Source organism: Peromyscus leucopus, chromosome 5 (genome assembly GCF_004664715.2).
Source record: "Peromyscus leucopus breed LL Stock chromosome 5, UCI_PerLeu_2.1, whole genome shotgun sequence".
Classification (NCBI taxonomy): Eukaryota; Metazoa; Chordata; class Mammalia; order Rodentia; family Cricetidae; genus Peromyscus; species Peromyscus leucopus.
The window spans coordinates 57,453,145-57,469,956 of NC_051067.1; the positions used below are offsets into that span (position 1 = coordinate 57,453,145).

General features: G+C 48.2%; 1 protein-coding gene across 9 annotated transcripts in view; it reads left to right on the top strand.

Moving 5' to 3' along the window:
* Pfkfb3 (6-phosphofructo-2-kinase/fructose-2,6-biphosphatase 3) overlaps positions 1–16,812 on the top strand; it is an 85,280-nt gene that overhangs the window by 42,079 nt on the left and 26,389 nt on the right. Inside the window, exon 1 of one of the 9 annotated variants that reach the window (XM_028891346.2) lies at positions 12,639–13,138. The exons of 5 other annotated variants lie outside the window; for them this stretch is intronic. In XM_028891346.2, the coding sequence (XP_028747179.1) occupies positions 13,063–13,138 (76 nt within the window). In that variant the 5' untranslated portion in view covers positions 12,639–13,062. Of the gene's footprint in view, positions 1–12,638; positions 13,139–16,812 lie in introns of those variants that run through there. 3 more of the 9 variants (XM_028891357.2, XM_028891387.2, XM_028891396.2) reach the window with 3 other exon arrangements.

Genomic DNA, 16,812 nt, shown 5'->3' on the forward strand with positions numbered 1-16,812 from the left:
AGCGCTATTCTTTTGTGGGCTGAGTAATGTTCTACAATCTCCATATACCACATCTTATTTGTCTATTCATCTTTCAGTGAACACTATGCCTCTGCCTCCTTGTTATTCATATGTAAGACCTGTGTAATGGTGCTTTGAATATGAATGTGAAAATAGCAAGTACCTCTTTCTCCCAGTCTCCCTTCTTCCCTCCTTCCCCCTCCCCTCCCCCTTCTTGAGATCAAACCAAGGGCTGTGTATATACTGAAGTAAGTGTTCTCCCACTAAGATACATCACATCTCCACTTTTTGTTGTTGTTGTTGTGTGTGATTAAAAACTTTGTGATGGTTAGTGTTAGCTGTCAACTGGACAGATACAGAATCACCTGGGGAATGGACCTTTGGGCATGTCCATGGAGGATTGCCTTGATAGCGCTAACTGAGGTAGGACAACCTGCCACTGTGGTGGTACCTTTCTCTAGATGAGATCTTGGACTGTGTAAGTGGAGGAAAGATGAGCAGAGGTATGAGCTCATTGCTCTTTTCTTTCTGGCTGTGAACATGTGACCAATTCTATCAAACCCTTGCTGCCTTGACTTCTCTGCCATGATGGACTGTACCCTTGGATGCTCAGCCAGAATAAAACAGTAACAGGAAAACAGCTTAGTCAGGGACTGTAATCCCAGCAATTGGAAGATGGAGGCAAGATGATCTGGAGTTCAAGGCCAACCTAGGCTACATGAGATCTTGTCTCAGAAAACTAAAATAAATTTTAAAAATTAGAAATGGAAACTACTATTTCTACTTGGGGTATGAGTTCCATGTCTCTTTCTGTTAATTCCTACCTACCAGCAAGGATGGCTTCAGTCATTGCTTTTCAAAGGACTTGTCAAAGGAAGGTCTCCCCAGTGACTTCTATACCCTTGACTATTGAGGGAATCAACTGTGTTACTGCTGTGTTTGAATTTACACTTTCCCAGGAAGGCTCCTATGTTAAAGGCTTTTTTTCCAGATGATTAGACATCTGAAGGCTCTGACATTATCAATGGAATAATCCATTAATAGATTCATAATCCATTAATGGGAAATTAGGGGGTGGGGCCTGGTAGGAGGAAGATTACCAGGGAATGTCCTGGAAGGGTGTATCTTGTCCCCAATCCCCACAGTATCTCTGTCTCTCTGATCTCTCTAAGTCTCTGTTTATCTGTCTCTTTGTCTCCTGTCTGTCTATCATGGGGTGAGCAGTCCCGCTCCACCATATCCTTTCATTCATGGCACTCTGTCCCATTAGGAGTAGAGCTCCATATTAGGCAAGGATCCAGCCGAACAGAGCCTAAAGCCTCTGGAACTGGGAGATGAAATACGCCCTCCCCCTTTTATGTTGTTCATTTGTGTCTGGTGTTCTGTCACGGAGATGCAAAGTGATGGACACAGTCAATGCATGCTCAGTCAGCAGCTTTAGACCCCGACTCACTCTGGATTGCACTCATAGACTCAAAGACTAAAGAATTCTTGAGAGCAGAGACTTTTCTTGTTCAGGTCACAGAGTTGGTGAGAGGATGAGGTGGGAAGGGGCCACCCAAGAAATCACAGAGTCTCTTATTTTGCGGGGCTGGTTGGAGACCAGCTGCTTTGACTTCCATCTGCTGTATCTGTGATCTGGATGGCACAGGGATGGTGATAGGGTAGATGCCCACTGTTGCTCTTCCCCCAAATAAAACTCTCTCTGCCTTCTAGCTAGCACTTAATGTCTGGTCATGGCATAGCATAATGGATACAGCTCCCTGAGGTTGGTGATATGGGTCAGCAGGTAAAAGCATTTGCTACACAAGTCTGATGGCCCCAGATCAATCTCTGAAATCTGTATTGGAAAGAGAGAACCCAAATCCCAAACGTTGCTCTCTGACCTCCACATTTGAAAGATAAGACCTTGAGTCTTTGTAACTAGCTGCTATTTAGCTATAGTCTTCTTTTTGGGAAGTAATGTGTTGAGATAGGGTCTCACTCTGTAGCCCAGGCTAACCTGGAACTCACTATGTAGCCCATATGGACTCCAAACTCATGGAGATGCTTCTAAGTGATAGGATTCCAGGCGTGAGTTACCAAGCTTGCTATGTAGCTAAGGATGACATTGAGCTTCTGAGTCTCTCGCCTCCACCTTCCCAGTGCTAGGAGTACAAGCATGTGTCACCATGGCCAGCATCTACAGTGCTGAGGTAGAACACCACAGCTTTGTGCATTCCAGGCAAGCACTCTACCAACTGAGCCACATGGTCTGTATTTTACATCTAGTTTTTTAATCTGCTCCTCGCAGGGAACAATCTGATAGCTCTATGCTGGAGATGTATTGATTTCTTTACACTCTCTTTACAAGTCACCACGCAGAATTGAACAGGCTCTTTCTTATCTCTGGCTATTCCAGACTGTTCCATTCTCTAATCTAAACATTACGCATCTAATACAGCCCAGCTGGAGTAAGTTTTCCAACATCTAGTTAGCACTGCTTTCCAAAAACCTACATTCATTTTTTTTTTTTTCGTGATCCAGCTCTATTTTTAGGCTGTTTTCCACTGGGAGAAGTAAGAATTGTACAAGGGGAAGAGCAGGGGAAGGATGCCAGCCCTGTTTGTCAGCTGGGAGTTGCTCCACAGCACGTGTTTGCGCCACAGGCACAGGCAGGCCGGCCTTGCCCTTGCGACACAGCGCCCTCCTCCCTCCCCTACTTTCTCAATGCCAATCCCTCTGAGCAGCGCTGGAACTCACTCTTCCCTACTCAGCAGAAGGGGGATGTTTTGCAGTTCATGTTTTCCCCAGGCCTGGGTTGGCAACTTCAGTTGACTTCCCCTGCCCCCAGTGTGCACTCATGCCCCAAGAGTGTGTGTGTGTGTGTGTGTGTGTGTGTGTGTGTGTGTGTGTGTGTGAGAGAGAGAGAGAGAGAGAGAGAGAGAGAGAGAGAGAGAGAGAGAGGAGAGAGAATGCATGGGGTGGAGGTAGGAGGCAACTTCTGGAGCTGGTTCTTTTTTTCCAGCCACAGATTCAGGACCAGGAGTATAGAGGCAGTGGTTTTCCCTGCTGCAATGAAACACTCTACCAACTGGGGGTACCAAGCACACCCCGAACCTCGGTTCCCACTTTGTGAGCCATGTTCCACATGCATCTCTTAGAGTCCCCTGCAACTGTCTCTTTTTTAAGCTTGCTCTTAGAGGTGAAGACTATAGAGCTACCGACTGTCTTCAAAGCTCTACCTCAAACTTGAGAGATGGACTCAACCACCCTCTCTCTAATACCCACCCTCTGCCCTATCCTGGTGTTGGGTGACAAAACTTTCCCTGGGGAGATGCAAAAATCTACTTACACCACACAGGGAACTTCCCCATGGCAAACCAAAGTACAGATACCACCAAAGTCCAACTTGGAGAACTAAGGAGTTACATTGGGGTTACTTACTCCAAGACAGCTGTATCACCCAGGCCCACCCCAGCTTGGGTGACAGCTCACAAAGCTGGGAACCTGGAGCACACTGAGCATGTAGCCTGCAGGCAGCTCAACAGGTTGGAGAGTGTCCTTTCCAGGTGCCTCAGTTGGTCTAAATCTCCTTCAGGAAGCTTGGTTTCTGCTTCTTCCAGGCTGCTGATCTGGTTTCCAAGTCTTCTTTGCACATTTTCTCCTTTCAGAGTCTTTTATTTCTGCAAAGCAGCTTGTCTGTCTGAGTTCTGGCCAGCTGGGCCTACATAGTGAGACCCTGTCAAAAAAAAAAAAAAAAAAAAAACAAAGCGAAGTCCCGCGGTGGTGGTGCAAGCCTTTAATCCCAGCACTTGGGAGGCAGAGCCAGGTGGATCTCTGTGAGTTCGAGGCCAGCCTGGTCTACAGAGTGAGATCCAGGACAGGCACCAAAGCTACACAGAGAAACCCTGTCTTGAAAAACCAACCAACCAACCAAGCAAACAAAACAAAACAAAACAAAAACCCAAAACAAACAAACAAAAACAAAAGCCCAAAACAAAACAAAAATGCAAGGGGAAACACCAAACCTATCTCTTTGTTTTGGAATAACTATAGACTCCCAAGAATTTGCAGAATAGCACATGGAGTACCATGACCTTTTTGCTCTGCTTCTTCTGATTGAGACACCTTATGCAGCTCTAGTAAAATATCAAAATGAAATTGACATTGATCTAGTACTGCTATTTGAACTATACAACACTGTGTTTGGGAAAAGCATGACTATTCTGAAGGTATAACACCTTTTTTTCTTTCAGGGAGGAGTGGTCAAGACAGCTCTGTGTAGCCCTGGCTGTCCTGGAATTTGCTCTGTAGACCAGGCTGGCCTCAAACTCAGAGGTGCTCTTGCCTCTACCTCCTGAGTGCCTAAAGGCGTCAAAGGTGGTTGGCCATTACCACCCAGCCAACCCTTGTTAACACAAATACTCCATGTCTTGATGGGGTGAGGATGTTGACAGAGGGTTTAAAAATCTTCTCGTTGGACGGTGGTGGCACATTCCTTTAATCTCAGCACTCCGGAGGCAGAGGCAGGTGGATCTCTGTGAGTTCGAGGCTAGCCTGGGCTACAGAGTGAGTTCCAGGAAGGGCACAAAGCTACACAGAGAAACCCTGTCTCAAAAAACCAAAAAAATAATAAAAACCTTCTCAGGGTAGAGTGATGTGTGAAGTAGCACACAAAACACCCACAGAAAGCTTTAGGAGCACGGACCTAAGCAGAGTGTCTTTCAAAATCAAGGCCCTACCCAGCATGGTGGTGCATATCTATAATTACTACAACGCAGGGCCCTGAGGCAGGGTCTTGAATTCAAGACCAGTCTGTGCTGCATTTTATGAGCTAATTTCAAAATGTAAAACAATAACCAGGCTCTCGGGATATAGCTCAGTTGGTAGAGGGTTTGTTTACTGTGTGTGAAGTCTTGGGTTCAGTCCCAGAACCACATAAACTAGACATGGAGGCCTGTAATCTTTGTACTTAGGAGGTAGAGGCAGTAGGATCAGGAGTCCTGTGTCAGGGCTGGAGAGATGGCTCAGTGGTTAAGAGCACTGGCTGCTCTTCCAGAGGACGTGGGTTCAGTCCCTAGTACCACCACCCCACCATATGTGACTAACAACCATCTGTGACTCCAGTTCCAGGGGATCCATCACCCTCTGTGGTCACTGTGCTCATATGGTGCACAGACATACATGCAGGCAAAATAGCCATACACATAAAACTGAGAGAGCGAGAGCGAGAGCGAGAGATCTGTAGTCAGAAGTTTCTGCGGTCCTGCCAGGCCCTTGCAGTGTCCTGTGGCCTACTTATAAAATAATCACTCAGAAGCTTATATTAATTATAACTGCTTGGCCATTAGCTCAGGCTTATTACTGACTAGCTCTTATGCTTAAATTAACCCATAATTCTTATCTATGTTCAGCCACGTGGCTCTGTACCTTTTTTCAGTTCTACTTTGACATCTTGCTTCCTCTGTGTCTGGCTGGTGACTCCTGACTCAGCCTTCCTCTTCCCAGAATTCTCCTTGTCTGCTTATCCCACCTATACTTCCTGCCTGGCTACTGGCCAATCAGTACTTTATTTATCAACCAATTAGAGCAACACATATTCACAGCATACAGAACGACATCCCACAGCAGAGATCGTTCAGTGTCATCCTCAGGGTATATAGAGAGTTCAAGGCCAACCCGGCCTATAGGAGCCTTTTCTAAAAACACCAAATAAGTAAATGAATAACAGTATAGCAGAGTGGCATGAGGCAGTGTAGACCTATAAGCCAGCACTCAGGAAGCCAAGGAAGAACAGAGAGATCCATGCTTGCTTGAGCTACACAGGAGGATATAGTCTCACAAAACCAAAAAATTTAGGCCCGAGAGTTGGCTCAATGGTAAGTACACTTGTTCTCACAGAGGACCTGAGTTCAATTTTCAGAACCCACAGGGTGGCTCGAAATCATCTGTAACTCCAGTCACAGGGGATCCAGAGTCCTTTTCTAACCCTCAGGAGCACCAGGACACATGTGGTGCATATACATGCATACATACATACATGCATACATACATACATACATACATACAAGGAATTCATATATATATATATAAAATAATAAATAAATCTAAAAACTTTTAAAGACTAACAAATAAAACAAATATAAACAACAAAAGCCAGACATAGAGGCTCTTATAATTCTAGCACTTGGGAAGCTGAGGCAGGAGGATGAGCCTGGCCTCGACTGCAGACTAAGAACCTGTCACAAATAACAACAAAACACACACACACACACACACACACACACACACACATACACACACAATCCAAAAAACTAAAAAGCAAATAACCAATGCTCCCCCCCAAAAAAAACCCACCCACCACCACCACCACCATCCACCCCCCAAAAGAATAGCAATGAAAACAAGGAAACATTGATTGGGCAGAGAAGCTTGTTGGAGGGTTTGATGAGCCCCCCTTCCCCCACAGGTTAGGCAAGTGCTCAACCACTAAGCTATATCCCCAACCCTGGTAGGACTTGTGTAAGTTGCACAATCTGAGTTGATTCATCCAGAGCCAGGAAGTGACCACAGTGGACCTTCATCACTCTGTAATAGTGAGACATTTAACTCAGATGGGAGAAAAAAGTAATGATATACACAAAAATAAGGAATTCCTTTTTAAAAATGGATTTCCCTCTCAGTGCAGTTTCAGGTTCATGGGGGAAAATAGATTTTCGTTGCCCACCCACCTCCATCTACGTCTCTGTCTGCATTTCTACTCAGCTATGGTTGAAATCTTAGTGTGTGCGCCCCCCATCCCATACACCCTTTGAAACAGGGTCTCACACAGCCCATTCTGGCCCTGGACTTACATATAGCCTCAGGAGATTTTCATTTTCATTCTTTTCTTCTTTTTTGAGACACAATCTCTCTACATAGCCCTGGCTTTCCTGGAACTGGCTACATAGACCAGGCTTGGCCTTGAACTCACAGAGACCTGCTTTCCTCTTCCTCCCAAGTGCTGGGATTACAGGTGTGTGCCACCAAGCCTGTAGGGAAACTCGCTGATCTCCTAGTCCCCAGCACCTTGAGTGCTGGGCTGACAGTAGTGGTTCCTCATGCCTGGCAACTTCCAGGTTTTGAAAATACGTAAATAAACACATAATCTATGAAGTGGATTTGGGAACCCCCTGTGTTCTCTGTGCAGCTAGCCTCCAACCTCTATGTCTATTCATATACAAGTCACAAGTATTTCATTGATAAAAGTCACCTGATAGGAGGAGCTCTGTAAGTTCAAGGCCAGCCTGGTATACAAAGGGAGTTCAGGACAGCCAGCGCTATTAACATAGGAAAAACAAACAAACAAGCAAACAAACAAAAAAACCTGTCTCGAAAAACAAACAAAAAGTCACCTTCCCTCATCTTTGGATGATGGGTGGCGACACAAAGGTTTGGTTTTGCTGTTTATTTGATGTTCTGCCTCACTCTTTCATACCTGGGATCTTTCAAGCAAGCAAACAATAGCACTCTGGGTCTAATTAGCACCATGAGATTGCTCACAGCCTGCCAGAGCTTGTTACGGCCATCCTTCTTTCCCTGGGGAGGAGGTGTAGGCACCAGTCTGGTTTAAACGTTTAACTCTAAGTAGCTGGTGCAAGAGCGAGGAAATGGAGTTGCTTGTTGCTGTGGTGGATAGCCACATCTTGGCCGCACTGGTAAGGGTTGGGTGACCCTGGCCAGAGGATGGGAACAAAAGTTACGGAGGAAAAGTGCTTCCTTGTCCTTTTTGCTAAGGCTAGACCCTGCTCACTGACTTCGCACAGAGAGTACTCCACCCAGCAAGTGTTTGGTGGGGTGTGAGTATGAGGGTATCATTTTAGGTAATCGCCATGCTAATATCTCATGTACAGGATGAGGCCTTTCTCTGTTCTTTCCTACCAAACAACTTAACTGGCCCAGGTGAAAGTCTTCCCTTGCTTAGGGTCGTACTCAGCACCTTGGGTTGGGGTAGGTCTATAATGTGACCACTTGGGAGGGGACCGCTATCTGCTGCTGTGCCAAGTATTTGATCACCCTACACACACACACACACACACACACACACACACACACACACACACACACACTCTCGTGTGTGCACACATGCATTCACACTGGGCTGGGGATATAGCTCAGTTGTTAGAGTGCTTGCCTAGTATTCCTGAAACCCTGGGTTTGGTCCTCAGCACCAAATAAACCAAGCATGATGGCTCATGCTTGTAATTTCTTGGCTAAATGTGGAGTTCAAGGCCAGCCCAGGTTACATGAGATTCTGTTTCTAAAACAGAACAAACTGGCCACAAACCAACCATCTTGCTAACTGCTTCCTTCCTTGGTCTTTGGCTCAATTCCTTGACCTTTCTAATCTTCAATCTTTCCTTTACTCCTTCCCATAAACAAGAGGTGGGGGGCTGTGGAATGTGGACTAGATTGTTCAGTAGTTTCTTTTGGCTTTCCTGGGGTCTAGATTGTAACTCGAGTCTAAGGGAAATTGTCAATCAGCCCTACCAATTGGAGTCGCCTGGCTATAAGAAATCCATCTTAAAGAATGTTCTAATTCCTGGCAGCCTCTTCTAAAGGGCTGAGTTCATAATATCCACCATGGAGACCTGGGAGTTAGTGAAGCCCTAGGGGGCCACATCGGAGGTAAAGATAAGGGTGTATTAGCAGAATGGAAGGAAGGAGTCAGGAAGATGGCTAAACAACAACCTAAGGAGGTGAATTTGGGATGTAGTTGCAGCCAGGTTGTTCCTGCGGGGTATCATATTGAGGCAATTTTACCTTCCCTGAGCCCGCTAGTTTACCTAGGGTTGCAAGCTGACCACTTCAAAAGATCCAACCAACAAGTGTGAGTTCAGCTGTGTCCTTCACATCTCATCTAGATCTAGCTATCTGGAACCCTACAGGGGTTAAGTCAACTTCCTCTTGCCTATCTGGTAGCAGAGGTGACTGGAGAACAGTCTTTGTTCTGGACACCCACTACCTTGTTGGCACCTGGGCAGGGAAAGTGCCCCAGCTGAGAATGCTTGCCTACCTCCTGCCTGGAGGGCTGACCTTTAAGGAAGAGATTTAAACATCTCCGCAGTCGCCAATCCGATCTGAGGGGATGGCCAGTTCAGGCTACGCGCTTCCACTGCTGCCAAGAGTCTTAGCCCGGGCCATCCTTGCAGACTCATGGAAGCTTCCCTTGCATCAGGCTTCTACCTGACTCCGTAAAGCCCCCCTTTCTAGTCATCTCTCTCAGCACTGTCCCCCTCCGCCCACTCCCCAACCCCATCCCACAAGTTCCCATTCCCACTGACTCCCAGTCCAACCTGGAGATCTCTATTTCCCCTTCCCAGGGAGATCTGAGTGTCTCTCTTGGGCCATCCTTGTTACCCAGCCTCTCTGGGTCTGTGGGTTGTAGCGTGGTTATCCTTTACTTTACAGTTACTATCCACTTATAAGTGAGTACATACCATGCTTGTCTTTCTGGGGCCTGGGTTACCTCACTCAGGATGATATTTTCTAGTCCCCCTCCATTTGCCAGCAAATTTCACGATGTCATTGTTTTTAATAGCTGAGTAGTACTCCATTGCATAAATGTACTATTGGCTGAGGGGCATCTAGGTTGTTTCCAGGTTCTGGCTATTAAGAATAAAGCTGCTATGAACATAGTTGAGCAAGTGTCCTTGTGGTATGATTGAGCATCCTTTGGGTGTATGCCCAAGAGTATCACTGCGTCTTGAGGTAGATTGATTCCCAATTTTTTTTTTTTTTTTTTTGATCTAGCCATTCTGGCAGGTATAACATGGAATCTCAGTCGTTTTGATTTGCATTTCCCTGATAGTTAAGGATGATGAACATTCTTTAAGTGTTTCTCTGCCATTTGAGATTCTTCTGATGAGAATTCTCTGTTTAGGTTAGTACCCTCATTTTTTAGTTGGATTACTTGCCTTTTTGATGTCTAGTGTCTTGAGTTCTTTATATATTTTAGAGGCCAGCCTTCTGTCGGATGTGGAGTTGGTGAAGATTTTGGTTGTCATTGGAGATCCTTCATCCAGTGACTGATGGAGGCAGATTCAGAGACCCATGGCCAAACTTTGGGCTGTGCTCAGGGAGTCCTGCTGAGCAGACAGGGAAAGGATTGTAGGAAACAGTGGGGTCAGGGACATCTCAGGAAGACCTACAGAAACCAATAGCCTGGCTCATGGGAACTCACAGAGTCTGAACCAACAATCAGGGAGCCTGCATGGGACTGACCTAGGCTCTCTCTCTCTCTCTCTCTCTCTCTCCTCTCATATATATATATATATAATCAGTTGTGTAGCTGGGTCTATGTGTGGGAGCAGGGGCTGTCCCAGGTGCTTTGACTGGCTCTTGGGAACCCATTCCTCATGCTGCATTGCCTTGCCCAGCCTGAATACAGGGAGAGGTGTTTGGTCTTATGGCAGCTTGCTATGCAGTGTTTTGCATAGCAAAACATGGGAGGCATGATGCTTTCTGAGTGATTATGGAGGAGGGGTGAATGGACAGTGTGAAGGAGAGGAGGAGGAGGGAGTGGGAAGAGAGGAGGGAGGGGAGGCTTTGGTTGGGATGTAAAATAAATAAATTAATTAATAAAAATCATGAAAAGCAGATTTAAACATACAATGCAAGCTATAAATAAAGATTGGTCTCTACTGGTGCCATTCCCACCCTGTTCTCCATGAACTCCCAGCAATCTGTTTCTAAGCTTTGAGGTGAAGGGATGCCGCCTGGCCACTGGACAGGCTTGTAGGTGTCTGCAAAACCTCACGTGGGCAGCCAAGGGCATAGCACAGGCCTGTAATACCAGGCTGAGAAGGAGCAAGCTCTAGGCCGGTCTGGACTACATAGGAAAACTCCCTCAAACAAAGAAAACAAACAAAAAGAGTGGAAACTTTACCATGTGTCCAGGTGCACTATGGGTGCTGGGGAGCAGGAAAGGGGGTGTCTCTCGGCAGGGATGCACCTTTACCCACCCCCGGCTTCCTGCTCTGCACCCTGCAAACCCAGTGAGGGGGACCCTTCCTGGAGACACGTACACTTGATATTTTCCTTGTCGAGTCAGTCCACTCTTATTTCAGGAGTGGAGACTCTCCCTTGGGCATTCTAGGGTGTCACCTCTGGCATTTGCTCTCACTGCAGAAAAACAAGTTCAAATGCAATGCACCGGGTTTCTGAAGCCTGAGCACAGATACCAGATGGTCAGCAAAGCTGGCTTGGGAGTGGGGGCAGGCTCTGAGGAGGCTGCCGGGGGAGGATGCGGTGCGGGAATGGGGGTCAGAGTCCGGAGGTCTCCGGGGTCTACTAGCCAGGTGGGCGACTCTCTGTGCTTCAGGTCTCCTGGGCGCTCCAGGTCCTCTGGGCGCTCCAGGTCTCCTGGGCTCTCCAGGCTGCTGGAGAAGGCGGAGGTCCCGGGCGGGGCAGGCTGGGTTGGGAGCAGAGCAGCTGCGCCCGCCGCCTGGGAGCCGGCGCCCTCCCAGCAAAGCATGCAGGACGTGCGCGACGTGTGGCAGCCTCTGCGCAGACTTTTCCACTGCAGTGTGGGGTTCCGCGAGCGCCTCCAATCACAGCCCAGCTTCATCGCGACGTGTGCAGCTCGCCGCTAGGCAGGGCAGGGCAAAGCTTCTGTGCAGAGGCTTCACTCGCTAAAGGCACATTTAAAGTGTCATGCCTCCTCGCCCAAAGACCCCCACGTTGTCGCTGAATGAATGGCGTGTGGCAGTTCACTGCATGCCTGTCATGTATCGCCAGCCTATGCAAAGTGCGAATATCGGGAAAGGAAGCCAGGGCATGTTCACATCAAACTAAAAGTGGCAGGGTGTGCGGGAGGAAGTGACATGAATTTAGGATCTGGCTACCCCTCGACTATAAGCCTCGGGGCTTATGGTCCAGTAATGAAGATAGGAACAGGATCTACTTTTTATTCACTACTCACAGAGAGAAAGGTCTATGGAATACGGCCCACGTTGAAAGGGAAAATAAAGATACCAATTACTCCCCTCTATCCCAAAGTTTATTTTCTTTAATTTTTGGTCCCCTCCAAGCGCCTAGCAACGGGGGACTGGCTGAGGGGGTGGCAACACTGCCCAAGCATAGGTTTCTAAGGGACAAATATTTCAGGAAAAAAATACGTGCCCGTGCCCGGAGGTGGCAGTGACAGCAGCGGCTGAAGACACACAGGTGTTAACAGGAGGCAGTTCTGACCCGGGTCTGCTCTTGGACTGTGTCGGCCCCCAAAGCTTGTAACTGTGATGTTCGGTGTTGGGGCCCCACTGCTTGCAAGGCCAAATGGGGAAGATACTGTTTTAAACATAGCGTCTGGAGATGCTTTTACCTCGCACTGGCTGCGTGTGTGAGGGGGTGGGGGGTGGGGCTGTCGACGGACTACATCGGACATTACCAGGTCCCTGGTCCCTTCTAGGCACAGCTTAAGAAAGTGGCTCAAATTATTTGGGGACTCGGTGCCTGGTGCCCTTGGGGGATAGATCGGCTTGGGAAAGTAAAAGAGGACGAAAGAGCCCGACTGGGTTGCAGGAGCAGAGCGTGCTGCCCTCGCCCGCCCGCAGGGGGCGGCAGCAGGCTGTTTCTTGGCCTTGCCCACCCTTCTCTCCACGTGAAAGGGGGCTGGGACGCAAAGAATGCGGCCCGCCCCGAGGCTGACGCGCCGCGTTACCGGTCAGATCTTAAAAGGCCGGGCAGTGCGTGTGGCATCCCGATTGAGCAGGAGAGGAGCAAGTGGCAGTGCTGGGTAGCGGGAGCGCGGCTGTCACTGCGCTGAAGCATCCCTGAGCTTCTGAACAGAGCCGATCAGCCAGCCAGCCAGCAGTGCGCGCAGCCGCAAGCCCGCGCCGATCTCATCCGTCTCGTGTCTCCGCTCAGGCGATCCTCCAAGACTTCGCACAAAGCACATTTTCCAAAGCAGCGCAAGGGAGCGCCCAGCCGCGTGCAGGCGGACGCACCCTTCCTGTCCTTTGTTCCGGGGGGATCTGCAACTGCTCTTCTCCCCAAGTCGGAGCCTCTTGGGGTGGCGGGTCGCCGAGTGCAGCTACGAAAATGCCTTTGGAACTGACTCAGAGCCGGGTGCAGAAGATCTGGGTGCCTGTCGATCATCGACCCTCGTTGCCCAGAAGTGAGTGCAGCTGCGCGGGGGGCTAGGCTGCAGACGACGCCGCGTGCAGAGCCCGGCCATTGTGTGTGCAGCGGCTTTGTGCCGGTTCCCCTCTGCGGGAAGCGCACTCGTGCCGGCCGGCGGGGCGAGGCGGGGGTGGCGGCGGGCTGCGTCTCTCGGACTGGGCTGCAGGGGCGCTGTGGCTCCGGAAACCTTCTGTGTGCCCGGCCTGGCCACAGATCACGGAGCCAGCGCCTCCCAGAGGCCGAAGAGACCCGGAGACCGACTGCAACTGGGGCGCGGCCGCGGTCGCCACCGCCCGCCCCTTTTCTTTGGGTCTTCTCAGGTTCACTCTTTCCCTCTCCCCCTCCTTCGTATCTCTCTGCACCTCTGTCTCTTTCCATGTTCACCCTCACTCCTGCGATTGCAGGCTCTTGGTGTTAGGGATGGTCTTTGGGTTTGGTGACTGCACACTGGTGGTGGTTCACAGGCGCACTCATTTACCCCGAGCACGGAATTTGCTGGCAGTTTGCCTTCGTGCCCCACCTGTTGCGGTCGGTAAACGATTTGGGAAGGTTTCGTTCAATTCCATCCCTAGCTGGGGAAAGGTGCATCTGGAAAGGGCGGGTGGAATTGCTCTAAGGCGATGTCTCCCTTCTAGGCGGCGCGCCCAGGAGCGCATGGGGGTAGACAGAAGTGAGCTGCCTAGTGGGCGTGTTGCTCAGGCCACGTTTGTAGCTTAAGATGTAACCATGGAATCCACTGGCAAAGCCGGGAGGTGTTTTCCTGTCACCTTGGGGACACTTGAACACCAGGCTGCGGGGTAGGTTTCTCCACTGCCACGTTTCACAGGATGGCCATCACAGGACATGGCAGCTCTTTTGCGAGTCACTGGCTTCCCTGCTGACCTGACCCTAGCTTCCCTGTGGTGCAGGAGGAGGTCTTCTCTGTTGGACCTGAGGACGTTGGTGGGACCGGTCCCCAAGACACGTCTCCTTTTCTTTTTTGGACAAAGAAGTCAGGGGCAAGGGCTTGGCAGGTCTTCTTTCCCCAAGCCCTGTCAGACACACACACACACACACACACACACACACACACACACACACACACACACACACACTGGGACTGCCTTTATAAAAATGCTCCAGGGAGGAGCCAAACCTGGTGACACACCTATAATCTCATTGTGCTGTAACCGGGTAACCAAGAAGGCTTAGGTTAAGAGAATCATGAACCTGGACTACAGAGTGAGACTTTGCCCAACAAATAAATAATAACAACAACAGGGAAAGTTGGTCAAGACCAAATTTAGACCCCTGTCCCTTCTGGACCTTTAAAATTATAGCATATTTTTCAGACTGAAATTGGCCACACAAAATAAGGGCTGGTTTTATATGTATGTGTAAAGCTGGCTGGTTTCATGTGTGTGATCTTCCCTTGTTTGGGGTCTTCAGGAACCATGACAACTTTTGCAAGGACCCTAAGTTCAGTGGGGCTGGCTCAGTAGTAACATTGAGGGACATCACGGTGCATCTGAGTGTCCCTCCTCCAGGCGTCAGAACCTGATCATTAGCCTCCATGAGCTAGCACGTCTGTCACGGAGTTGAGAGATTTGCAAAGAATTGCTGTCAGAATTATTCAGAGCTTGAGGTGTGTATCTAAAGCTGATGGATTAAGGTGACCAGCTCACCTGCTTCTGGAATTCTTGCGTGTGATACTAGGGTGTAGCCTTCACATAGAAATATCTACAGCTAGGATATTTAGTGCATATCCATATTTTAAGTGCTATGTTTCCTATACTCAATTGACTGCAATAGAGAAATTATTTCTTTTGTGCTGACATTGGGAATCTTGTGGACTTTTTTTTGGAGACAAGATCTCTTTGTGCCCTAGCTGGCCTGGAACTATGTAGACTGGGCTGGCCTCAACTCAGATGGGATAAAGGTATGTGCTGCCACACCCAGCCTATTTTGTGAATTTTCATTCACCTAAAGCTTTTCTTATTTTTCATACATGATTGACTGAACTCACAATGGTGTGGAGATGACCTTGAGCCTCTGATCCTCCTGCCTTCTCTTCCCAGATGCTAGGATTATAAATGTGCACCACCATGCCGGAGTTCCTTGGTGCTAGAGATTGAACCCAGGACTTTGTGAATGTTGGGCAAGAACCCTTCTAACTGCTCCAGCTCCAGCCCTGTTACCATCTTTCCATTCGGTCTGCATCCACGTCAGAGGTTGGCAGCCAACTCCTGAGGCTTATTGCTGGAGGGCATTAAGAAATTTGTCCAGATAAAACTAAAAGAATAGTCATAAAGAACAGACAAATCTGAAAGGCCTGGCATAGTGGTGCATACTTTTAAACCTAGCAGTCAAGAGGGAGGGTCAGGCAAATAGATCTCTGAGTTCAAGGTTAGCCTGGTTTTGAAATTAAAAAAAAAAAAAAAAAAAAAAAAAGCCTGGCGGTGGTGGCGCATGCCTTTAATCCCAGCACTCGGGAGGCAGAGCCAGGCGGATCTTTGTGAGTTCGAGGCCAGCCTGGGCTACCAAGTGAGTTCCAGGAAAGGCACAAAGCTACACAGAGAAATCCTGTCTCGAAAAACCAAAAAAAAAAAAAAAAAAAAAAAAAAAAAAAGAGTTGCCTTTTTTGTTACCTGCACTGAAAATTTTCAGCCTGCTACATAGTTGGGTGCTGTTACCTGCTTGGAACTCCAGTTTTCCCATTTTCAAGAAGATGATGTTTTTGTATATTCAATGCATCTGGGCCGTGAGCTATCCCAGCCTCAGGCAGTATGATGGGTGGCTTGGGATATAGTAGATGAAGGTACAAAGGAGCAAAGGGACATTATTAAAATTGACTGCACAGAGTTGCCTGGAACAGCAGCTACAAAAAAGTCTTCTTTAAAAGAGTTTATTTACTTACTATGAGGAAGAGGGTGACGCATGCCATGGAGAGTATGTGGAGGTCAGAGGACAGCTCTGTGGACTCAGTTCTTTTGTCCTAAGTGGGTTCTAGAGATTGAATTTAAGTCCTCAGGCTTGAGAGGCAAGCACCTTTACCCACAAAGCCATCTTGCCCATCCTCAATGTTTTATTTTTCCTAAGTACATGGGAGTAAGATACCAAATTCTATCTTGTTGGTGCCCAGCCAGGCATATTTATAGCAGCCATTTCAGGTGAGTTATGTGGCAGCTCATTGTCACGATCAGCTTCTGAAGCATCCCACTATTGTATAGAAAAGGAAAGGAAGACACCAAGAGATGAATGTGTCTAAGATCCAAGGTGGTGATGAGGCTTGGCTTTTAACTCAGGGTACTGGACTTTTGGCGCTGCATGCTTATTAGCACTGCTATTTTATATTGTATTACCTCCCAAAGTTTTCACTGAGTCACTAAGACACCCCGTTGCAGTGTGTGGCAGAGATATGGGGTTGTGAATTCAAGGCCATTCAGTGGGCATCAGATTATTTAGATATTAGGGGACAAGGGATCCATGGTAAGCATGTACACTGTAACCATGAAGGAGAGTTGTTTGTGGGTTTTTTGTTTTGTTGTTTTTTTTTTTTGGTTTTTTGAGACAGGGTTTCTCTGTGTAGTTTTGGTGCCTGCCCTGGATCTCACTCTGTAGACCAGGCTAGCCTCGAACTTACAGAGATCCGCCTGGCTCTGCCTCCCGCGTGCTAGGATTAAAGGCGTG